The 27,206-nt window shown below is 34.1% G+C and overlaps 1 protein-coding gene across 1 annotated transcript; it reads left to right on the plus strand.

Annotated features, from left to right (window-relative positions):
• Positions 1-1,193: 1,193 nt before the first annotated feature.
• LOC123317102 lies at positions 1,194-26,142 on the plus strand. The gene is made up of 4 exons (XM_044903475.1): positions 1,194-1,404; positions 12,765-12,925; positions 19,530-19,647; positions 25,630-26,142. The coding sequence occupies exons 1-4, from the start codon at positions 1,390-1,392 to the stop codon at positions 26,050-26,052; spliced, it is 717 nt and encodes a 238-aa protein (XP_044759410.1). The 5' UTR covers positions 1,194-1,389; the 3' UTR covers positions 26,053-26,142.
• Positions 26,143-27,206: the final 1,064 nt, after the last annotated feature.

The raw sequence follows: 27,206 nt of genomic DNA on the forward strand, positions 1-27,206 counted from the left end.
AATTTCAATTATATGGAACACCTGCAAGCTTCAACCTCATAGAATCCCATTTTTGAAGCGTTGAGTATAGAAGCAGTGAAAGGTCTTGAAAATACTTCAATCATATAGGTGACATGTTCCAGCTTCTAGCCATTATCAAACCACGAATATGATTTTAGGTCATTAAGTTGAAATCATAGTTACAGGTGTCAATTTAAATTAAAATTTTTATTTTGAATGATTGAATTAATTAAAATTTTTAAACTAGCTAGCTCAACAGGGAGAATATGACAAATCCAAACTCGGCCAACATGCTTGGGATGAAGATCAAAGTAGTATATGAGATGAAACTTTCATAAAATTGAAGGAAAGAAGGCCAAAACGGCCTTGGGCTATAATAATAAGATTACATTCGAAGAAGATGAACTGAAAATAGATTCCAGTGAAAATAGCCTAATAAATCTTAATGAAGTGAAAATCACGTCCTTGGTTGTTCATGTTGAGTAATTTGACAGGAGCTAGGACAGGTGGTGAAGAACAAGACTAAGCTGAACTAAATGCCGACGTTTCGTCCGTATATCCTTTTTCAACTACTGCCAAAACGTATAAAGATTTATCAGTATAACACATAAAAACAGTCAAAACAATAATAATGACAGCTAACAACAGTAACAAAGTGTGATAAAATCGAAGTCAACTCGATAAAAATATTATATAAAACAACATAATGAACACGATAAAAGAGTACACACTATATACAAAGATAATAAATTAGGTTCTTAGTTCAGCTTAGTCTTGTTCTTCACCACCTGTCCTAGCTCCTGTCAAAATACTCAGCATAAATCTTAATAATAATAATCTTTATTAGTCCATTTAGACATAGATACAATTATGTATAGGACAGGTCAAGCAACAAAATATAAAAAACAGCAAAGAACAGATCTGAAGTAATACGAATTGTCTGCCATCAAGTACTTTCTTCCGATATATCCTTGAATTGGATTTCACAGAATCTCACCCTCTCAACTTTGCTTCTAGAACTTATTCCTTCTCAGTTTTCTTCATCATATCAGTGGATCAAAAAAAAAAAAAAATTAACTAAATATAAAGTGAGCAAACAGTGTAGGTATGTGACAAAATTTTCCTCCTGGCCTCGTACATTATCGAAACCTTCCGGTTGAACAATCCGCAAATTGACAAGAAGTCTGATTGTGAAACTCAATTGCAACAAGTGGACCATAAAAATGACACCTTTTCACGTTGTCTTGAGCTCCGAGTGCTATTTTAAAACCGCAGTTTTATGGAACTCCGTGAAACGTTTTGGGTATGCCGTTTTGAGGTATATAAAGTGGAATTAACACTCAAACCGTCAGTTTTGTGTAAGAAGTTCAAGTGCTTGAGTGTTGCAAAATGATCAATCTCAAGGTATGAGAATACTCATGTTCACATAGATTTGTTCTGTAATCTAATGAAGTTATATGAAATCGGTAATTTAACATGCTGATAATTTGTTATTTCCTGAGTCATCTATTGTTGTTCAGATTATGGTGAACGATTATTTTTGTCGACAGCTGAATTATTCTCTATCTTGGAGCAATTTTACACGATTTGTACCATCACACATTTTACATTTGATACAGATATCTTTAACGTCCTCGGGCATTTATGAAATTATTCAGTTCAGGTATCGATTTAATGGTGGAAAACGGCTCTCCTAATTATTGTTTTGCTCCTGTTAGGTACTCATTTGGAAATGCATATTTTAAAACAACTAAAGATGTATCTCTTTGTTAACGAGACTCCGGACATATATATAAAAAGACTTTTTGTTGTTGGATATAAGCCCTTCATGGTACCCAAATTTTGAGTACCTACATATTTTCCAAATTACTGAATATTGACAAGACAGTTCAATAAAGGGAAAAAATTTCGCTTAAACGATTATTCATTTTGGAACATTTTCTTTTGAAACACTTTAAAGGGTAATGCAAATTTTTAGTTTTAATTGATAAAAATTACAAAAACATGGATTTATGTATAAGCCCCAAAAAATTAATTGTCAAAAGTTGAATACCAACTACATGTATTTCACCTGTAATTATCGACCTATGATACTTTTTTGGTGCCGTTCCGTTACTTGGTCGCAGCCAACATAATTTTATAATTTCAATCTGTATATTCTGCGAGTAAGAACCTGTAGTCAGAGGACACTGCCAGGACAATTTCAAAAAGAATATAATTAATCCTAATGAATAATTTTTTTGGGGATAAACCTCTTGTGAACTTTATAGTATCATAGTTTTAATTAAAGAAACATTTACTTTTTCATCATTTCGTATAGAAAACCCCCGAGGATAATGTAGAACAGGAAAATTCCATATTTGCTCTATAAGAATAAGATGCCTCTGACCGCTAGACTAAATTTTAATTTCACTTATCAAAGAAGTGAAATAGCAATTTCTGATTTATTTTCTGTTGAGTACAATCTAAATATCATCGTCCGCTCCATAGTTGATAATTCAAGAATTCATGCTATTATGCCGCAGAATGCTCCTGGCAAATATTCTATAATAATATATTGAAATGAAATGATTAAATGCTCCAGCGCAATGATATCCTATCATATTGTTAAAAGACCATGTTAACCATGAAATTTTCCCAGGAAAGCGTAACTTATTCCACCTGCAGATTTTTCTTTATGAGTCTACAACGTTAATATTGATTAGTGGTGGAAAATGAAATACATGGGAAGATACAACAAACTGAAAATATGACACGAAAAATAAACAGTTACATTTTAATTTGAAGTGTATTTCGTAGACCGACCGATGGCATCATATTTGGAAAATAACAGTTTTTATTCTAAACTGTTGCTTTTATTATACACCATACACCCATTTTAATTGTATTTGGGAATTAATTTTTTATTAGTAATAATATTTGGTTCATTTTGTCTCTAATATCCGAAGGGTATCTTATTTTGGACATCTTGATGTAATGAATTCTTCATTCTTCATTCTTCTGAAAATGGTAAAAAAATTCTCCAGCGTGTCAGATTTTAGAGGATATGTTAATTGGACCTGAAGGAAGCTACTTCTCTACAGACTGACAATTCGGATATGACGCAAGGTCACAGCGGTCCTTTGAAAATGCAAAAAAAATTGTTACTTGTACATACTCGAGCGTGGCAGATTTTCAAACTGATTTAATCTGTTAATCTCGGTGCTTCAGAGGTGTTAACCCATTAATCTGACACTAAAAGGGGGGTTTTCTTAATCTGACACTTTGAAGATGATAACAATGAATCTTTTCAAATATCTTCCTTCCTGTACCTCTAATCGTTTCTGTATTCATTATGAAAGTTGTGAATAATGAAATTCTATACAACTTTTGGCTGAAGCAATTCTACACACTCTTAACCATTTTCGAGCTAAAGGGTGATAAGGGCGGGGAGCTTAGCCACACATGCAAAAGGCAAAGGTCAATGTGGAAACCCAGTCTAATGAACTTTCAATCGTAGAAAAAACTGCTACGGACAAAATTTGTAGAAAATGTTGTGCTCTACAAATTTCATGATGAATGCGAAAAAAATTTGAAGCCCAGGAGAGGAGATAATTCAAAAAAACTGATTTTTGGGACCTTTATGTCCAATTTTTATTGTTTCGGCTTGCTTAAACTGTCAGATTATATTTATTTTGAATTATTAGCTTCAAAATATGAATAAAAGCCACTATCTCGAGGATGTACACGTGACAATTTTTTTGTAAGTTTGGCGCCCTTCCGCACATTTTCGTTACGCTTAAATTGTCAGATTGAGAGAATATAATGGTACTTTTCAACATGTAATCAACCACATAGGTATATCTTGTCATATTAATTATTATGACACGCTCAAGTATGTACAATGATCGATTTTTCACTATTTACCCTAGGCAATTCCTCCTATATACAGGTCTAATTTTTGGTAAAGGTACCCTACAGGGTCCAAGAGATCACCCCTTATATGTGACACGCTCGATTAAATCCCGAATTTCCCTCTTGGGCTTCCCAACTATTAGGTTGAAATAATTTAACGGTATATTTAACTGAAGAAGTCAAATGAAATCGAAAACACGGTCAGCATCTACTCTTCTTCTATGGAACGTTCTCCCTTCCGTTGTCCTGACGATGACATATTAGCTTGTTCGATTCAGATCATAACAATTCTTGATTTTCTATTTTCGCCGAAAATAAAAGGGGTATAGGGGAGGAGGAGTGGGCTACAGTTTGTACAGTTGTCAGATTTTTCAGCCTCTTTGGAATGAAATACGATAAATGACCAAGGTCAAGTCAGTGGCGGGTAGTACCAGGGGGTGGGCGTAGCAGAAATGCTCCTTATTTATTTCTTCGAACATTTTCGGAATTTCTTATATGAAATCTTGTAGAAGGAAAATTTTCATACAAAACGCGTGTATTGCCTTATGTCCGTAGGAGGCACCGTTTGAAGAAATTCCATAGAGGCTAAAAAATCTATCGCTGTACAATTTTTCACACACTTTCCTGTATCAATTTTGTCAAACATCCAGAATAAGTGTTTTCGAGGAATTCACTTCAACAGCCTGTACCTTGAAACGGAGTTATTCCAGAAATAAGTTCATATGAAACTTTCATCCCATGTCTCGACGTAGAACCTAATAATTTGGTTTTGTGGATAACCTCCACTATAAATAAAGAAATTCGTGTTATGTTTGAAAATAATATTGCCAAACATTAAGTTTTCTCTTACGCTAGATCACATTTGATTCAACGACAAATTAAACACCCATAGCTTTCACGAATAGAAACATCGAGCGAAAACTTGCATCTTTATTCCAAAGAAAGGAGTCCTCAAAACACGAAACTTTCTTGGAACTTCACCAAAGGAAAGTTGGGAGAACTGCCCAAAAACTATCGAAGTTTCAGACGGAAGTTCATCAGTGAATGAGTGAAAAACATTGGACCTTGCGGCTTTCTTCATTATTTAATATGTCAGTTCAAATTTCGAACATAATGGCTTAAAGCTGTGGTGCATGAAATATAATATATCATTTTAGGAGCTCAGTATAAGAAGTTAAACTCCATTATAAAGGCTCAATACGAGTTTGTGTTCGAAATTTAAGCGTTTGATGATTCGACATTTCCTCACCCACGCTGAACGATTGGGTGAATAATTCTGTCGAATTGTTCAGTATGAGTTCAACATAAATCCTATTTGCTGAGTGCCTTGCCTGGTTGTTCCAACCATAACTAAGTGACTAACAATCATTATTGCTATTAGTCGCTATTGATTTCTCCGTGATGAATTGTAATTATACAGTGCAAAGTGTATATCGGATAACATGATTCCATACCGGATCTATGCGTACAATCATAGGACATGAGAATATCAGGATAGGACTGCGTGGAGATTTCAGCAAAGAGCAATGATGAAAAACATTGATGTAGTTTTAATATATTATTTAGGCGATTTTAGATGTTTCGTTTTTGAACTGGCAACATTCCCTATAAACATATACGAGTGCATTAAACTCTTAAATGTGGTTGGGGACTAGGGGAAGAAGCAGTTGAGTAGAAGTTACTCGTTGAATTTCGCAACGAGGATACGAAGATGTATTCATAACTAGTTAGCCTAGACCAGTTCCATGCATAAAAAAAAACATTGCGTTACCATAGCAACGAACAATAACTTATGAGAAATGTCAGTGTGAAGTTTTAGGACAAAAAAGTACACCAGAGTTACGCAGAGCCCACCGAAATTGTGAAAATCGAAAAATTGGAGTATCGAGTCATTATCAAGTACCTGTATTTAAAAGGGTTAAGACGTCAGCAGATTTACGAGAAACTTAGGTACATTTCTACGATCCAAAAACAAAGCTACAAGCGATGGAATGGCGACACTCTGGTTCTCCAAGACCTAAGAAGTTTCGTGTCCAAAAATCTGCTGGAAAAGTTCTTGCATCAGTTTTTTGGGATTGCCATGGAGTTAATCATGATTGATTTTTTGGATAAGTGTAGAACAATAACCGGAGATTACTATTTGACATATCTGACCACTCTAAAGAAAAAATTGAATAGAAAAGACGCGGAAAGCTATCCAAGGTGTTTTGTTTTTGCAGGACAACGCCCCAGCACACAAATCTCATGTTGCCGTGCAAAAATTTCTTGACTTATGATTTGAATTACTAGAACACCCCGCTTATCACCAGATTTGGCTCCATCCGATTTTCATCTCTTCCCTCAACTGAAAAAAAGTTTGAAAGGTCGTAAATTCTCTTCCAACAAGGAGGTCTGGTCTGCAGAGCAAGAAGAAACATTTTTTTTGAAAGGTCTAAAGGCATTGCAGGTTCGCTGTAATAAAAATGTATCCAATTAAGAGAATAATATGTTGAGTAAATATTTTGATATTGAAATTTTGTTTGATTCTATAGTAGGCTAAGAATTTTTCAATATATCCTCGTAAACTAAACCGCTGTACTTTATTCACTTTTATTTTAGCACTCGGTTGGCCATGAAATAATATTGTAACTAGAACTAGGTAAAATGTTTCATCTAAATCTAAACGACTTATATTTTAGCTGAACATTTCCACAATCAAAAAGATTTTGAATGAAGAGGATGACAAAAAATTTCCTTCTATTGGGAGACTCAAAAAGTGGTGTCATTTGATTTGGGAATTTTATTTTAGTGTGAACGAATGCGAAAAGGTACCTACTACCTTACTACAGGATTTCCGATAAAGTTCATCGTAGAATAAAATCCAGAAAATTAATTTTCTACTTTTCATTTGACTTGTCCTATACATTGTAAATGTCTTAAGGGATCAATAAATATATAGGATGTCCCAAAACTAGTGAATCAAACGTTGCACCGCGATAGAGTGGACCGAATGCTATCGAATGACACCAACATTAATTCAGCGAAAATGTACCGTCCCCAAAAAAACAAAAAAAAAACAAACATCGAATTGCCGATATTCGAATTCTTTTTTTGATCACAGGGCCAATTTGTAATCAAAGATAGAGCTTTCGCCCATATTAATTCTAGATCATTGAATTAGAACCCCTATAATTATGAAAATATCTAAAATTGCTGATTTTCGAAGTGTTTCTGTCAATCATAGGGCCATTTTGTGATTAAGGATTGCGATTTTAACTCATATTCGTCCTAGATTATTGTATTATCACCCCTAATTGAAATTAGTCCAAGAAGAATCGGAAACCCCAGTAAATGTAAAATAAAACGATTTTTTTACACAATTTTTATCACTCAGAATAGCGAGCACTCAGAGGGCGAAAGCTCTATCTTTAATTACAAATTGGCCCTGTGATCAAAAAAAGAGTTCGAATATCGGCAATTTGATGTTTGGTTTTTTTTGTTTTTTTGGGGACGGTACATTTTCGCTGAATTAATGCTGTTGTCATTCGATAGTATTTGGTCCAATCTATCGTTGTGTGACGTTTGATTTACTAGGTTTGGGAAACCCTGTATGATTATTATATCAAATTATTAAATATAAACAGCCATAAATACGAGCCATTTGTCCTGTTAATTGTTAATTCATGTAAAATTTTGGTTTAAAGGTGAAGTTCCACTTTCCTTGAAACTTTCCTTTATATCATTTGACTTTGATGCAAGATGATTTTAATTGAAGAATTTAACATTCTTGTAAATATACTTTAATTCCTTCGAGAGATACCACGATACCAGATACTAATATGCATTTATGCATATTATGTGTCAGTAATTTAATTTTCATCCACAGCAAAAATTAATATATTTAAAATCTGATCTCTTGTATTTTCTATGCCAATAACTAAATTTGGTATGCTTTCAATCACTTTGTATAATCGTCAATTATATTCGTCACATATTTTCGACTTCATATTTTCCGAAGTGATTCGACATTGTGAATAAATACGCAATTACTTTTACGTAGAACGGACAACATAGAGCTGATTTAAAACCCAAAAATTTTTTGACAAGCGTCATAAATCCACATTTTCGTACTATACAGAGTGGAATGTGTCAAATTTCCATAGCCAACTGAGTGCTAAAATAAAAGTGAATGGAGTATACAAATTCAGGTCTGTATTCTAGGAATAGGAAATATTCCATGAGCGAAAGAGAGGAAAAAGTTAATTATAGAACAAGTTCCCCTACTTGAACTTAAAGTAAACATTGGAATAAGGAAGAAAAATCATCGAATTTGAAATTCGTTAGTGACGAACTTCTTTTGAACGTTCATTACATTAATGAGAACAAATATCACCGATGCAGCAGAGGCAGAAGTTAGTTTCATGTGAAAAGTTTATCACGACAATCCTAACGACCAACTTGAAACCTCACCGAAATATATTGGACACAAAGCAACAGTGAAAAAAGATAAACAGTCTTCTTTTTCAGTCAACTGACGTTAATGTTCCTGGTGAAATATAGGAGTGGGAAATCAAGTTCCTGCGAACCTCCAGATTTTTATACGTTCGCGGCAAACAATGTCAGAACCAATTTGATTTTACCCATAATCTTCTCTTGCGTATGGGCAGAGAAAGTATACAGGTTGTTTCACGGTGGGTGACCTATTAGACGTTTACGGGGAACGGATCATAGGATATTTTTGAACATTTGGGAACTAGGATTTACGCTTCTCTATACGTCTAAAATATTTTAAAAGTTACGACGTTGCCGTTTGTACAAAAAAAAATATTAAATACTTCGTCATTTGGAATGGGAAACCCTATTTATTTTTTCGCTTCTCTATCCCCTCATTATCGTAGAAATTACAGGAACATGCTACATTATTAGATGAGTATTTTGATCTTCTCTGACAATATCTGCTGAGAAGTAGGGTGTTTTATTGAAAAAAATTGACTTTTTGGTTTTTGGGGTTTTTAGAACAGCCAAGTTTTCTCTACACGAAACACATCCTCAGGATCTCAGTGACCAATTTTAAAAATTTCAGCTCCCTAAAGTTCGAAATGTTTTTTTATGTCTATTTCATTATATCCATGTTTTTGGAAATTTGTTTGTGGAAAACTGTGAATATCTCCGACAGTATCAAGAATAGGGATTGGGGAGTACTAAACAAGAATACTCAGATGAATATATAGAAGCAGAAAAAGTGTCCAATTTGAAATGACGAAATTTTTAGTATTTTTTCTTATAGGCGACAATGTAGCAACATTTGAAATACTTTAGTCCGATAGATCAGAAGCGCAAACCATAGTACCCCAATTAATAAAAGTTAAAAAAATAACAATAATTTAGAATGTTTCATTACGATCTTTCATGACGCCATTCATCATTTTGAACTTTTAACTGATGGAGTAATATGGAAGAAATCGGATTTTACCTTTTTTCGAAAGTCATTTTATGCCATTCGAGAAGTCAGAAGTAAGTAAGAGAAAATATACACTGGTACTTTGAATAAAATCATGAATTCATTCATTCCTATAAATGAGGGACTCGTCAATAAAGATATGAGGTTCAAAGAGGTTCAACATCCACATTATCCCCAAGAAGGGTACATCGAGCGAGAAATATCGGGTATCTCGAAGTGGAAATTGAGCTTCAGCCAAACCATTTATCGTATGAAAGCCACTTTGTTCCGTATCTCCACTCAAAGGGGTCATTTGCATAGTTATTTCGACAATTAATCATGGGAGAATTGTGATGCAGAATATGCAGAGGACTATAGGTATGTATACCATGTTCTCCGGGGATTAGAAAGAATTACGACTAGCCATATTTCTTGGGTGAATATCTAGAAATACAATCAGCCATGGGAAGCACACAACATTTCTTCAGTAGCACGGCTCAAAAAAAAAAAAAGAGTTTGATTGAACAATTTAAATGTTTCGTTAACATAAACACATGAAAAAAAAACAAAAAATATTCAGTAGGTACATATGTTCATATTATAAATAAATAAACAGCTTTATTTTTCTACAGGTTATAAACTCAATAACAGAAAAATTAACAAAGAAAATGAAAAATTATTAGGTCAAAAATAAATTAAGTTACTTTATACAATAAATGAGATATCTCTGTTAAACAAGGGTCAAATTGTCAAAGAAAATATCACACAAGTTGTTCATTAGGCTACCTGTGTAGGAAGATTTGTTGTGTATACGATTTGTTTACTACATCGTTGTTCGAGAATATTAAGTTGGTTTTTTATCCAAATATGATCTGCATAACCCTGATCGGCCCTATTGCAATTGACAAATGTTCATTAGAGTAACATATTAACTAACCCACGAAGAAGGGAAGTAGCTTCTCGAAACATCGGCATTGTTGAGATTGGAATAAAGAGTCCAAATTCCCGATAATGACTTTATATTCTACAGACAGTTCTTTATGACAAAGTGGAGCACATGAAAATTTTTCAGTCCACCACTTCAGTAATATAATAATAACTTTTATTTTTTTTAATATAAACTCCATGTCTTTTTAACATGTACTAGTCCTACGTATAATAGCTTTATGTAATGCTACATTTTCACAACTTGAATGCAGGCGTTCTACTAGAGTCTTCTCTTTAATTTGTTCATGAAAGATAGACTATGGTAGGTTAGAAATTTATGTACAGGTAATCCCAAATTGCTTGATTTTGGCTGTTTCTTTTATTTCTAAACTAGATACGTGAAAACATTGAAATATCTATAAACGATAAAAACCTTCAACAGGCACTTTTTACATGGTGATACGACACTACATTCAACTCCTGTACTAAGACAACTTAGTGATTTTAAATACGAATGCCTTCTTTTTTTGATTTCATGTGATACAAAAAAATAGCTTTTCAAAAATTTTTATACATCACATATATGTATATCGATATATTACTCACATCTCAAAGGCATAATTAGCATAAAAGTGAAATAATCACCAACTCTTGAGTCTCACATATATAATTCTATGAATAAAGTGGACAGAGAAAAGCTTCAATACATTGTAATAAGGTCCTTTCGTTTGCATAAAAAGTGTAGCACTTTTCTACACTCGATTTGATTTACGCCAGTGTAGAGGAAGTGTAGTTTATCTACACATAGTCAAAAGGAGATGTAGATAAACTACACGTCCTCTACACTGGTGTAAATTCAATCAGCAAACGAATACTAGAATCGATTGTAGAAAAGTGGTACACTTTTTATGCAAACGAAAGGACCTATAGTAAAGGTCGTACAATAAGAGATTAAGTTTTGCTCTAGATTCTTTCCAAAAAGAAGCATTGCCATTGATATAGGCAACCAGTGAATGGAAAAATTTGGTCCTATTGCCTCGAGAGCCTGATCACCAGACCTCAATCGTTTGGATTTTTTCGTATGGAATTGTGTTGAAAAAAATTTCAAGACTTCAGTCATAAAAAGGGCTGATTTAGAGCAGAGAGTCAGGGAGGTCATCAGAGACTTCCCCAGTTATTCTGTTGCATACAGTGAATTATTTTAGATAAAAAAGTCCAATTTGTTTACAGGAAAATAGTACCCAATCTGGAAACTTCATTATAGAAATTCTGCTCCGAATTTATTCAAATTGAGTGAAACATGAATTACATGATTTTAGTTAAGTTATAGCTGTTTCAGCTAACAAATGAAATTCTATGAACGGACAGTTTTAACTGGTATCATAGAGATGGAGATTTATTGAGATCGACATATTATTCTATATATATGTAAGTTTGGGAATCAGAGACGTTGCAAGGAGTTGAAATTATAGGTTATAATAATTAGACACGGATTGATGCAGTGAATAACTGTACTTAACAAAACATTCTTCTAAATTATATACTTTCAAGGGTTTATAATTAATCAGCAAAGCTGATTCAATAAAATTGTCGATAGCCTTAATTTCCTAAATATTCGATTTCATTTTTCAACGTTTGACATTTGTCTAGCTCCTTCTTTTGTCTTTTTGATAAGGTCCACTTAGTAAGTAGAAGTTTGGCGCAACCTTCAAACTTATAGAGAAAAGATATTTTTGTTCGTTTTTTGGTTGTTTGTCTTCAAGACAAATGAAGATATCGTGAAACGGTTTCCACTAATGGATCACTCATGAAAATCGACCTCAGTACTTGTTTCAACGTTTTCACCTATCTAGTTCAGAAGTATCAGAAAAAACCAAAATCAAGCAATTTGGGATATCCACCCAAATTGCACGATACAACAATTATCATTCTCTCAAAAGTGACCTGATGCATCTAATCCGATGAACTTGGTACTGAACCATTCATTGTTCAGCTATATGTTTATGTTTTGTTTCTCTTTTGAGATGCCGCAGTCACCTTCCACAGTCCCGTACTTGAAATTCAGTGAAATTTTGTCGATATTCTAGGGGTTGTATCTCAGCCATCTTGGATATTTTATAAAGACAATTTTTGGTTGAACGACTTATTTTGATGAGTTCTAACTCCTGTCAAAAAAAGCCTCACCTTTGAAACCACCCTGTATAGAATCACCCTGTTTCTGAATTGATGTGAAAGATTTCAATAGGTGATGCTTTGGAAAAAATTAAGGGGGGTCTTCCATATAACTTTTTGTTTAACACCCCCTTCCCTCCAAGTTGCAGTCGTTTGAAATTAGGTAAAAAAATTGTATTTATTCAATATTTCCACTTTGCAATAATTTGGAAGAATGAAATTTGGCAGATAACTGATGCTAATAAAAAGGCAGTTTTTGAGTGTTTTTGGTCTTACTTGATTTGGACGGTGTGGACAGTATAGACAAAAGACACAATTATATATCAATAAATTTTTTCTCAATTTCTTCCAGGCCCAACTCTTTCTGATCTGCACAGTGACCTGTGTGCTCTGCACCGATTCGATACAGCAGAAGAGGCAGATATCTCAAGGAACAAACAGAGAAATAGAACCTGAAGCTTCAGAAACTGCATTTCCACAAGCCGCGGTTCAAGCGGGAAGCAAGTATTTCCAGTAAGTTGTAGATTGATAAACTTCATTTTATCCAGGTGGATACTAAATAGTTCAGAATAATAAATAGAAGGATTCAAGTTCAAGCTTAGTCATTACAAATTGCAATATGCCATCCTCCAGGTTGAACAAGTATTCTTCGAACTTCTTTTCATATGAATCTAGTTCAAGGAGAAATTGAGGATAAAACACCAAACGAATACCGAATAATTGATCGCAATAAAGCCGGGAATACCTCCAGTTTGCCAAGGAGACGGCAAGAGTCATGGCCCCTTCTCAACTTCTAGAATTACCTATTATTTTTTCCGCAGAGATATCTACATGGCTCAGCACAAGCCTGAAGAAATTGAGTTCGGCCACGTCTGCGAAACGCCCAACGATTGGGAACAGAGGTTTGAGAAAATTAATTTCGAGGAGAATCACCGTCAGGGAAAGGTCTCCAGCCACTTTAATATTTCATGTTGGTTTAGGTCCACTTCACGGGGTAATTGGTTTAACATGGTTCTAGGAGGGGTTATTTCTTTATACTATCACATTAGAGAGAGATGACTGATTGCTTGTGAGCTTGATGGTTGAAGTCGTTTAATCGGATGGAAATTATTTTTGCATCGAAATTTGCAATATTAAACTGATAGAAATAATTTCTTCAATTAAAAACTATAACATATCTCCAAAGGCGAAAATGATTAGTATTGAATACCTAATACTTTTTATACACGAGAGATATTTCACATGGTTACTGAGATTGTTAGAAGGACAGTTTGTAGAAATAGTTAATTATTCCTGAAAACCTCACAGAGACCAGTACAGGGTGGACAAAATTCGATGGTATTGAATGGCAGCTAAGTAACCGTAAGAGCTATGGAAAAATAGATAGCACGTTTCCGACCTCGATTTACAAAAGATGGGTAATGGCAAAATGGGCATCTCTCTATTTCCTTCCACTTTTTCATGTAGAATGCCGTGGCGTAGTCGCAGATTTTTTCAGTCTTCCACTTCAGTGATATAGTGGTAACTTGTCTTTTCATAAACCTTATTTTATTTTCACATATTCCAGTTCTAAATTTGTTTTTGATTCAGAATATATAATATACGTCGAGTCTCTAATTTATTCCGATAAAAAACTGAAAAACTAGTTAGTTTAAGTTGGCAGGTCATTTTCATTCATAATATGATTATGAACTTTATGCTTCTATGTTGTCCCAGGTTATGAGAGACTTTGAAGTCACTTTCATTCTGGTATTCGAGAGGATGTTTGTAAAAAGAGAAAATTACGAGAAATTCCATGACCAGGTACTACTTCAAATATACCTATACTAGTACTAGCATAGCCGTCTATATTTGTGAAGGTGTTTGAAAAAGGTCTAGTATTAGTATTTAGATTTTCTACTAGTTGAAAAGGTTTCGGAACATATTCAGTTGTATCCAGGTTTATAAAATTTCCTGGAAGTGATGCATTCCATATTAGAACATTTTTCTACCTTTAAAATCTCTACCATTAGTAACAGTAATGAGGCTTTCATTCTGGATATTCGAGAAGATGTTTGGAAAAAGAGAAAATTACGAGAAATTCCATACTACTTCACATTTACCTATACTAGTACTAGGATAGCCGTCTTTATTTGTGAAGGTGTTCGAAAAAGCTCTAGTATTAGTATTTAGATTTTCTACTAGTTGAAAAGGTTTCGGTACATATTCAGTTGTATCCAGGTTTATAAAATTTCCTGGAAGTGATTCATTCCATATTGGAACATTTTTCTACCTTTAAAATCTCTTACATTAATAACAGTAATGAGGCTTATTTTTTGGAACCTATAAGATTGTTAGAATATGTATATCTGAATAATAAATTTAAGGAGTGTGGTGACATTTTAAGCCGACACAATATAAATAAAAGCATAAAGTTCATTATTAAAGATTAAAGGGTAGAAAGATAGTATCTCTAGTACTAAAAACCGACTACATTTCGGTCAGTGAAAACACGCTTGAAAATGAGATGGCGCTGAAAACCCACTGTCAATGCAGAAAAACTTTTCAATAACAGTTTTCTGTTTTATAATTGAAAATTCGAATTCTATTCCTTGTATTAAATTTCAATATTGACATTGTTTAGATCATAAAAAAAAACATCCTGAGCGACAAAACAAAAGTATGGTTTTATTTTGTCATCAGGATGTTTGTTTTCATCTGAAAATTGTTTGGAATCGATTGACATCAATGAAAAACGCTGTTGAATGTGCTATATTTTTATTTGCAATTTATAAAAATTACAAAAATTGAAATTATGGACAATAAATAAAACTTAGACTAGGTCACAAAAGTATATGGTGATCTGCTATACGTCGAAGGTGTTATTTCTGTGCAATAGGTTGTTTTGAATTAATAAACTCAGTTGAATTTGTAAAATATACATATAATAATAATAATAATATATTTCAATCCTTTCAGACATTTGAAAAAAATGTATAGGACACGTACAATATATATCAGAAATTAATAGGTATGAATCAATATTCAGTATCCCATCGTCCATCGAAGCATACAAATTTCAGTTCTTTACATATGTATTATTAAAAGTTTTAGAACCACACTTGAAAAAAAACTTACAGAGGTATACGAGACCTATATGTTAGCCTGTTGCTATAGTTTTTTATGATTTTTTTATGATTTCCTCATGATATGATATCTTTATGACACAATATACAAATTGGTTAGTGAATGAACAAAACACTCACAGCAGGTTTCATAAATCTTTGACTTTCCAAACAGCAATTTGGCAGTCACATTTGGCGAAATCAATATAACCCCTGCATTTCTGAATATATTGAAAGAGTAGCAATTGAGATATATGAATGGATCTATAGATAAAGGTCATAATTTCCCCTTAATAGGCCGTTCTTGAAAGGGATGCTTTCTGAATACAACAATTTCCGTGGATGAACAGCTCTCAATTGACCTGCAGTAAAATGTTCACTGCACATGGTGTAGTCAGTACCTAGTGTTTGCTAAAGTCATTGTCTTAACGCCCGCTTCGGAGCACTGAAAAACAAAAATCAATGAATGACCGATTCACATGTTGCGAGTTTTAATACTAACGCTTCCATTTTCCTTAGTTGAGTAAAAAACTTAATCGCGGAAAATCCATTTCATTATTTGATCCACAGTTCTTCACCATCCAATAATATTTTGGTGTTTTCACCAAGAAATAAGATAAAAAAATTCAATAATCAGCTACTAGAATGAGGTAGATAAACAAAAAGCGTACGAGAATCAAAACATTCAAAACCTCTTTGATCAAAATGGACATCTGAAATCTAGCAAAATTCCATATGTCTCTACAAATGGCCCTCAAATTAATATTTTAACCAGTCCTAGCGTCTTAAAAATACGCTTGACACAGAGATGGCGCTCACATCGCTTTTGTCGCCCCATTTCCCTCCTTCTACTTCATAATCTTTGGTTCTTTACCATATTATCACTAGAAATGACTCGACCGGATTAGATTTTGAGTTTTTTTTTATTGGGAACAATTAGAGACTTGACGTATATTACATATTCAGATTGAGAAAAAAATATGGGACTGGAATATGTAAAATTAACTCGAGGTTTATGTTTGAAAAAAATTCAATGAAATTTATGTTATATCACTGAAGTGGTCATCGACTATGCCACTGAATTCTATGTGAAAAAGTGCCTGTGGAATGTAACATTTGTTTTCGGATATCACTGATACTTTACGAAATAGAGGCACCAGTACGAAGAGCCGAAAAATGAGTTTTCACTTATAACTTGAAAACATAAGAAGATAGAGGGATGCTTTCGACCATTTCTAATGTTTTGAAAATGTGCCATCCATTTTTTCTAGCCATTAACAATCTTTTGAAAATCGAGGTCGGAAACGTGCCATCCAATTTTCACTAGTTCTTACGGTTACAGAGCTGCCATTCAATCCCATCGAATTTTTTCCACCCTGTACATGCTTGTAACAGAAGAGTGATTTGGATTTACACCAGACAAATCACTCTGCCAAAACGGTTAGCAGTTTTTTACATTCTTATAACGATTTTTATTTCCAATTAGTATGATGCAACACAAAAACAAAATCCATTTAAATCTCTTCCACTACAATGCGGAGAAATAGTCCACCTTCAATATTGAAATTTTTTCAATCGGCTTCTGGATTATACGGATATTTTTTCATATCATAAGTATCAATTATACCGTAACGAAAAACCCAGGCGGAGAAAGCTCAATTTGGCGAAGTTCTCCAGCTCAGAATATCCTCCAGTCTCTTTATTGTGAAAATTTCATCCAATTGCGCTTCGGGGAATTCAAGAAGGTACAGATCAGGCCGAAGTGGATTCCGTTTGTTGTTCTGTTTACATGCAATCCAATTAACGCATTTTAGTTCAGTTGCCCCAAATCAAATCGGGCATTCTGTATGGAAGACGATCTCGTCGAATCAGTCGAGAAATTTGCCTCCTATCGGAACTGTGATTATTCCACACGACTGGTTAATTCGCTTTACTCACTGTGTGTGGTAAAATTGATAATGGAACTGCGAAAATGATTGTGTATTTCGGTTTTCAGAAAAATTCTGGCATGTGGGTGGAAAAGAGTAAACTGGAGAAGCTGATCCTTCAATTCGAATTTCAGTCGTGAAATGCGGACTATCTGAAGGATTATTCTATCCCTTTCACAAGCGATAAGTAGAATTTATGGGAGATACTTCCTTGAAATAGGCCACCTCAAACCACACTCTATAAATGAACAAAGAATCCTTGAGTTCATCTTCTATATTCCTTATGAAATATTTCGTTTTTACATCGGAAATAAAGGATATTTCACATTTGCCTTTTTTTCGAAATTATCGACAGTTTTCGAAATCACAGCATAACCAGGTACTTTCATCCACTACATTTTACTCATATTTTCTAGAAATATGAAGTTTCCTTTTTTGCATAATTCTATTACAAATATTTTTTGAGTCAAATATTGCTTATTTTTAGATGCCTTGACCGGCAAATTATATTTTATGCAAATATATATCATAATGAAAATTTCGAAAGCTGTTGACATATACACGGAATCTTTGACTAGTACAAATATCTAAACACTCTTTTCCTTTACAATTTTTCCGAATTCACTCGGTTGAAATGATACAGGCTGTTGAAAAATCATAAAATATTATTTTTAGTTCTATCTCATAAACGGTTTTATCGAATGAAATGAATTTCGGAATACAGTTTTTCCTTTATTTGATGAATCTTTTTCGAGTACAAGATATCACCCACTTCTTCCAGTTTTCTCATTAGGGCCATAACGTACCATAAGAATACCAAAAATTCAAAGAACCCAACTCTAGAAACAAAGTTGGATGATATCAAATGAATATTTGGACGTTGTCTTTTCAATCGTCACCAGAGTCTCGTGAACAATCGTGATTTTTTTTATTCGAGTTGAATAAACTTCGAAAATGAGTTCATCGAACGATTTGAAAAAGGATTTGCTGTAATTATTTCGATGCCTACTTCAATACATTATCATTATTTCAATGCGTGGCTGGAATCTATACAATTCCAATATTTTTAATTAATTATTTCTACTCATACTGATCGCAACTTGAGGTGAAGATCGATATTTTTAATTCAATATTCTTGAAGGTTCTAATATTTAAATCATTATTCTCATCATAAAGGATGCTCTTCATGATGAATTTTTTTTCTTATGATTCAGTTTCGTCGTTATTTTTCTCTTTAAACTTAATTCATGCTTTTAAAATCAGAGATAGAATTGAAATAACAAAAACAAATATAGTCATCCAAGAATATAGATATTTCCTGAAATATTTGCCCTTTGAAGAGTTATCTAGAATGTTCTCGAAGTCTTAGGTAAAATTTGATAGATAATGATTACGTTGCCACGAAATACCTCACCCCTACCATTCAACTCGATATAACGGCTTCTTTCTAATTCATCTTCAGTTTTGTTTCGTGCGTTCAAAGTATTCTCCGTTGTTTCTCGTTAGTATATAAATGCGCCGTTTTCGAGTAATTTGGAAATTTGGGTACTTTGGCTGAATACAACCCTGTTTAAAAGATCTACAGATATGTAGTGACATAAATTTAGCTTGTTATTCAGAAGGGAATTTTGTTTATCCAGGAGTGGCATACCGCATTATGAAAACTTTAAATGGCTATATATTTTTATCAGGGCCGAATCAGAATAAATGGTATGGGAAAAAAGTGTTACTTGATCTGATATATGTAATATTTATACCAGTTAAAGACTCACTCATATGTATAAACATATGATAAATATCATTGAAATAATTGTAGATGAGAAAATGTATTAACTCATAACATAACAAATATAGTTGCTATAAGGAAAAACAAAGGAGAACTCATTACCCTACATAATAAAGAAAAAAAATAAACTTTTATTCCGCTTCTGAATGGAATGGAGGTAGGCATATAGGCTCAGGCGCCAGGACTATGTATATTTCCTTCTGATTTAATGTTGCATTTAACTTGATTAACTTAAAAATCTGAACCTCGTTTCTATTACTTTCAAACTGGGATATCTAATTTTCATTTTTCACTAACAGATACATTCATGTACCCTCCAAGGATCATGTTGAGCACGGCCATAGAAGAGGAGAAGATCATCACTTTATAGAGAGACATGAAAAGGCCAAACCACATGATGGCGAGTTCAAAACTAAAGTAAATAATTTTTTTTTTCAAAACCGCACCAGTTTTAAGAAATTGAAACAATTACGTTATTAAGTGTTTGTGCACGAAATGTTTGATCATTTTCATTTCGCTACAGAAATTAACAACACTGCCGATCTATGCATTTGTTCAATAGCGACGAAGAAATATCAATAGAATCTTTTTTCTGATTGAAGCGTCAGCTGCATAAACGATGATGGATAATACGTCAGCCGTGTGTATGAACACGACCAAGAAAAAAAAGTTATTTGATACCGCATGAATTTCACAGAACTGGCTCCTTATACCTCAAAACGAATGAAAACCATTGTCAGCTACATCTTCAACGGTGGAATGACCGTCAGTTAGCGTCCTAAACATACGCGCGTTATGTGACACGGAGCGTCTTATAATTGATACTGAAAATGAATTGACTGTCTATACCAACAGTATCATTTACAAGATAATAATTCGCATTAAAATTGTTAAAAAAAACTGAATTACAATATTTTCCGATGAAATATCGATTGCTGCTTTCTTCAGAAGGCGAAAAAAAGTCTTTCAATTTTATAAGTAGATCAGAATCTTATAAAGGTGCCTTCACAGACTTCTTAAAGTTCCGAAAGTGGAATATTGGGCAACCTAAGAAAATAATTTCAGAATAAGTGTGCGGAATATACATGTCCCGCATAAGATTGAAACATTTTTATGTGAGGATCCTAGAGGATCACGAAAAACCCCCATATGTATCTAAAGCCCGTTTGCAACAGCCGAGAATTCTCTAGAAAATTTACTCGAGATTTCATGCGCCGTGAATTCTTTACCGTTACATACCTCTGTCAGTTGCATACAAAATAATCTCAGCCGTTTTCTTACCAAAATTTGATAGAGAATTCTCCAGAGAATTTTCGGCTGTTACAAACGGGCTTATGAGTTCTAGATTCTGATTCTGATTGTGTTTTTCAAATTTGAATGGAGATTAAAACCACTCTATCTATTGAACGGAATCACCGATTTATAGGAAATTTGGAATAGAGATAGCTTCCATGAGATTCCAGAAAACTGACGTCAAATATAATTCGATTTTCAAGGCCGTGTCACATAAATCTGGTCAGTTCTTAAAATTTCGCGAAATCACCCTGTAAAATGAATTTCATGATTTCCTCGATATCTGCGTAAACTGAAAGATTAATTTATTCAATTCGCCAAATAATATTGCATTTTACCATCCAGGGTGCCGAGGACTGATTTTTTTTCTTGATAGTGACAGTAATTTTTTCTCTCGTGTCGATATTTAAAATCCTATTCATCTCATAACGAATTGAATATACATTATTGAGTGTTTATTTAAGTTTTCATTTGATCAAGTACAATTCCTGAAGCGTAACTCAAGGATGGGTCGTTAACAATTATTTATCTTTAAGTCTTTCCATTAGCAAGAATGAACTATGAAGTAATGGATAAGAAATAAGTAAAATAAAAGAGAAATTAAGTGGCTCTCATTGTCTCTTCGAAATGAAAACCTAGTTGATGCAGTGTTTCTGACAATAAACCGGAACCTATTGATTAGACACTATTATAAATCGAAAAATGGACCAAATAATTGTATAAGCTCTAAGCGTGAGGAAAGGCACTAAGACAGATTGAACAATTCTTGTAGAATTCAATTGAATCACTGACACAAATAGAATGATTATGGAAATGGGAAAGAAATTACACGAAACAACTCTTACCTTCGGAGATAACCTGCAGCCCGTTTTTGAATACTCTTCCTTTATTTCCTCGAAGCTAGTGTATTTCTATCTTCTCAATAATGATGTACGAGTATAATGTTACACTAGTGTTGTGGATTAAATTGAATATTTTTTTCAATTATTATATTCGTGTACAGTGTATAAGTACCTCCTAGTTGAAGTGGTTCATAAACTTCATTAAGGGAATCTAATAATGTATCGGTAGCTTCTTGAATGCTTGTATTTGTACACTATACAGGGTGTCTACTTTTAAATTCGCCAAGCTTCAAGGGGAGATCAGACGAGTGATTTGCAACAAAAAATGTCATATAACACATGGTCGAAATGTTTTATCGATGAAACATTAATAATTTTGCACATGTTTTCTCTTGAGTAAAACATACCTCATTTAATGTACTTTCGATAACAACGAAAAAGTCGAAAAATTCCGAACCTGAATTTGCTCTATTTTGAAGCTCTTGATGATTGAATCTTAATATAATTATCAAGGAAATTATTTATTTATCTCGAATCAAAACAATAACGAAAGAAATCTATTAATTAATAATCGAGATAATAATAATGATTTATAAAAAATATAAAAAAAAACAGAACTCTACTACTTATAACAATTGTTCAAAATGTCCTCCTCCTTGTTCAATACATTTGACACATCGTTTTCTTACTGAATCTACAACTCTGCGAAGTTCATAGCGTTTCTGCACAACACAATTTTATTCTGTCGATGAGCTCCTCTCGAGTCTTAACGCGAATTTAATATACTTTCTCTTTCAAAGTATTCCAGACATAAAAATCCAAAGGCATAAGGTCGGGGCTCCTTGGTGGCCATCTTACCGGACCGTACCTTTCAATCCATTGTATCCCAAAATACTCATTCAATAGATCTAGAACATTACGACTATTATGTGCTGGGCAGCTATCCATTTGAAACCAGATATTTCGTCTGTTAGACAGGGGCATTTCATCCAATATGTCTTTTGAGTTGCTTTGGATTAATCTAATAAATTCTTCTGCCAGTACACTGGTTTTTTTTGCTGAAAAGAAAACATGTGCATAATTATTAATTTTTCATCGATGAAACCATTGAAAAAATAGAACTAATTTAGTTCACTTCAGACTCGTGATCTTCATCTACTTACCACGCCTGCAATAAGACTTTTTTCTGCACTCAGACTCTCTTATCTCGTAGAAAATTTATTGCCCTTTAAGAATATGTGGTCAAATTTGACGTGGCTACAAGGAAAACTGAATAATGATTGAGTTTATAAAAAAACTTGAAATATTTCGTGAAGTCAAGAAATGTTAAATTGAAGAATATCCGTCAACATTTCGACCTTGTGTAATATGACATTTTTTGTTGTAAATCACTCGTATAATCTCCCCTTGAAGTTTGGTCTTTTTAAAAGTGGACACCCTGTATATTGATGCATTGTGAAAACAATTAATCGAAATAATCCAATCGAATGATTTATTCGAATCCGATATGTCGATATGACATGATTCATATTGTATGCACAGCCCCATTAATTATCTATGCTTGGAAATTCATCAACTATGCAGGATATACTTCTTTTTCCTTTCATGTTCACTGCAGCGAAACATTAGTGCCACAGAGTTAAATCAGTCCATTGTAGTTTCATGGGGCATGAATATTTTTTCACGAGAGAGCTCTGGATCACTTTGATATATCGCAGGGAATCGGTTTAGCGAACATTGGGATTTCAACGAGGCACCAGGAATATTTCATTTTTTTCCTTCTGAACGCACAAACGTCCAGCGGCGACAGGAGAAAGGTCCGAAAATGCAAATCCCCAAAGATGAAGTTATGGTCGTTTTGTGCGCATACAAGAATATTCCAACGACTTTTGGATGGTTAACTTCTCTTGTGTAGATTTCGATCGATTCCGCGCTTACGTCATCACTTTTGATACAGACCTGAGGCAAGAGAGTTCCGATTTCAATGCGAATAATTTGACCTGGAGAGTAGAAGTAACATCAGGAATGAGCGCGGAGATCTAATGATCATTGTGTGTAACATTAATAAATCGTGAACATTTTTTATTTGGGCCACTGTAAAGTGCCCCAAATAGATTAATGTGTTCACGATTTACTCTTTGGAAACCAGTAACAATTTGTGGATGATTCCACTTTATTTATTGTTCTCAAATTCAAAACATCATTTCGTGTACCTACTAGTTGGGGAGCCGACGATGCTAAATCGGGATTTACTCGAGCGTCGTGGAGACCTAGATTTTGAAGATTAAATGGTAGAAAGAAAAAAAAGATTATATGATGTATACACTTTCAGCGGGAAAGCATCTGAAGGTTTTCAAAGATGTGAAAAAAATCGTGTCAGGTGTACATACTCTATCATGTCAGATTAAGACACTGTATACGACCTACGTGCCTCTGATAATAAATTCATGTTAATCTGACAGTTTATGTGGTGGGGCTGGCCGTAAAAAAGAGTTTTAAAGAGTGAAAAAAATTTGTTTCCAGTGTGTCCGAATTTCAGAAGATATATTACTTGTAAGTAAAGCAAGTTACTTTTCAAGAGATAGACGATTCGGACGTGACGCAAGGTCACAGCAGCGGTCCTTTGAAAATGCAAAAAAAAATCGTTACTTGTACATACACGAGCGAGTCAGGTTTTCATACAGATGGTTAATCTAGGTGTTGAAAAAAATGTGTTTACTCATTAATCTGACACTAATCAGGGGGGTTTTCTTAATCTGACAGTTTGAAGATGATAACAAGGCATTTTTTTAAAATATCTTCCTTCCTGTACCTCTAATCGTTTCTGCTTTGATTATGAAAGTTATAGATTATAAAATTCTGTACAACTTTTGTCTGAAGCAATTTTTCATACCTTCGTCCTTTTTCGAGCTAAAGGGTGATAAGAGCGAGGATCTTAGCCACACATGGGAAAGGCCAAGGTCAATGTACAGGGTGGGCAAAATTCATTGTCTACTGAGGGGATCTCGAGAACTATGGCAGCTAGAAGAAAACGGATGATAATGATTCGAAATGAAAAAATATTTTGCGCTCATCAGTGGATTTTACGTCAAAAAGTGCCTGTAGAAGGTTCAAGTTTCAGGTTTGTAACTTCAAAGACAAAAAAGTTATGAGAACTTTACGAAATTGTCAAACTCAAAAACGAAGTATCGTAGGAGGCTGTGGTTTTCACCACTCTTTGTTTCTCCGAAAATGAGCTCGGAAATGTGTCATCCGTTTTCTTCTAGCTGCGATAGTTCTCGAGATTCTCTCGGTATACAACGAATTTTGCCCACCCTGTAGAAACCCAGTCTAATGTACATTCATTGCCATATATCTTGAAAACGTTTAAACGTAGAAAAAATTTCTTCGAACAAAATTTGTAGAAAATGTTATGCTGTACAACTTCTACAGGGTGGGCCATCCATAACTTTCCACCCCGAATTTTTAGCTTTGGGATGGAATAACGAAAAAACGCTCGGACAGGTCAAATTTTGTTGAAAGAGGGACAAATAAGGGAGTTCAAATGAGTTTAATATCACTACCCCTCTAGCCGCAACCCCTAACAGCTCTCATTTTTGAATAAGGAAATGGGGAAAAGGGGTCGAGCAGCACCTTGTTGGGAAGGCAATTCAATTTCCCGCATGAGAATATTTTTCTTATCGCTTTATTATTATACAGAGTGACTCAGTATTCCATCAATAACTTTCACACGCCGAAATTGGATCTTTGGGATGGAAAAAACGCTCGGACGGGTCAAAAAATGTATTCAATAACACTACCCCTCTAGCCGCAACCACTTAGAGCAATTATTTTTGAATAGAGATAATAGGTCGAGTAGCTCTGTTGAAAAGGTAATTCAATTACCTGCATGAGCGTATTTTTTTTCTCTTCGATCTTCGATTTTGTGACCTTCATGGCCATTTTTTATTGTTTCGACTTGCTCAAACTGTCAGATTAGGTATATTTTTTTTGTTTTTCTTGAATCATTTTTCATGATCCTGATAATCCAACTTCAGCACTTTAGCATCATTCGATTGGAGACTGAAATTGATCGTGGTAGAGCGATTATGGTTTTTATCGAAAAATATACAAGCCTTCAGAAATTCTTTTTATGTTAAACAAGATCATCAAGCAAGCCATTGTCGTCTTCTTAGAATGGTTCTTGTTTTCGAAATGGTGTTGGTTTCTGCATGTTCAAAATACCGGAGGCTGAATGGTGTTTTCATGTCCGAATGTTTTTTAGGTGAGATGGGGAGATAAGCATGGAGGGTATGGCGAACATTATTGGGACTACAATCACGCAGGACATGACGGTCACAACGGTGAAGAAAGCAACCATAACGAACAATACGCAGCTTACGAAGAAGAAGGGGAATCCGTACCAGTGCCGGCTTACGCAGACAATTCTAGGGGAAAGAGGGAGCAGGTGAATGAAGACGTCGAATTCATCAGTCCGAAGGCAAGGTCCCTAGTTTTGAGTGGCGTGACCGCCAAGCACGGAGGGAATTACATGACAGAGAAGGACTTCGATAGGAGGAAGAGGGAACAAAAGAAGAGGAAGATCAAGTCCCTCAATGGGGACTATCTTCTGTACCAACCCGAAACAGGTCGAGTGGTCGATCACAAGACAGGAATTACTTACGAGCTGAAGCCTGTAGATTTTTGAAAGTAATGCACATGGAGCATTTTCGTGATTAATTTATTTTTTACACTTTTTTAATTTTGTTACGTTGAATATTGGAATAAATGGTTTTTTTAAAGACTTAATTTAGAAAAATACCTAGAGAGTTTTGTACATCCATATACCTAACAAAAACCAAAGAATTTGAATGAGTTCGTCATGCAATTGAAGTGTTATAAATTATGCTCACATTCAATTAACGCCTCATCGCCTTACCTGCAGTTAAGCTGCTCTTTCTTCTACATATTGTGGAAGCTCGATAAGCAACACTTCATTGCAGTATGTATTCGAGCTGCTCCATCTTTTTCTTACTGAAGAAGTTGTGGGATTTGATACTGAGCAGTTTATTATCAGATCACCTGCAATACTGCTACTGTATCTTTCTCTGAATGTGGGGCTACATATTTTTTCATATAAAATCTTCCTTGAATCACTTCATCATTTGATTGTGTCTGTCATTTTTCTGCCCAGTTTCCCTTACTTTTTGTGTTCCCGTCTTATTTTAGTTGTTGTTCAACTAAAATGAGCTTACATTAACTTTAAAACTTCAAGTTTCAGTTCGAAATTGAATTCGCTTTATTTTGGTGGTTTCCTTGATTGGTGAACTGGTGTAAGCGCCGACCTTATTCTGAAGATTTTGAATGAGATATTAGAGCAAACTTTGGACTAAATTGGACCTTGAATCGTCTGAGAGTCTAAGTTAGTCAAAATTCGAGAAATTGTTGAAAATTACTCTAGAAGATTTCATTACATATCTATAGGTCAAGTTGATCAAGGCATATTAATAAACAAAGCTGAAGGACACTTTTCATAGAAATATAAAAACGAACTATAAACCTAGATGAAGGTTGGTCCAATACGTATAATATAATGTTCTTTATTCAAGCAACTTTTAACAAATTTGAATCTGGAGTGAGAAAACATATCATGAGAAATATTCAAAAAAATGAAAAATCAATTTGAATACAAAAACCTAAAGTGAAATCGGTCTTGAAAGTCGGAAACCCGAGTGGGTTTACAGTATTCTCAATAACACAGTCAAATTAGATAATGAATGATGAAGAAACTTAAAAATAGAACTATGGTTGAGGCTCGCCATTGAGTAAGCGCCTCCTGATGGCTGTAAATCAACAGCTGTT

Source organism: Coccinella septempunctata, chromosome 7, assembly GCF_907165205.1.
Source record: "Coccinella septempunctata chromosome 7, icCocSept1.1, whole genome shotgun sequence".
Classification (NCBI taxonomy): Eukaryota; Metazoa; Arthropoda; class Insecta; order Coleoptera; family Coccinellidae; genus Coccinella; species Coccinella septempunctata.

What these genes read in the sequence shown, in the direction of transcription:
- LOC123317102 (XM_044903475.1), top strand. An exon ending in GCGGGAAGCAAGTATTTCCA is followed by an intron (nt 12,926 to 19,529) that starts GTAAGTTGTAGA and finishes TTTCACTAACAG; the next exon opens with ATACATTCATGTACCCTCCA. An exon ending in ATGGCGAGTTCAAAACTAAA is followed by an intron (nt 19,648 to 25,629) that starts GTAAATAATTTT and finishes AATGTTTTTTAG; the next exon opens with GTGAGATGGGGAGATAAGCA.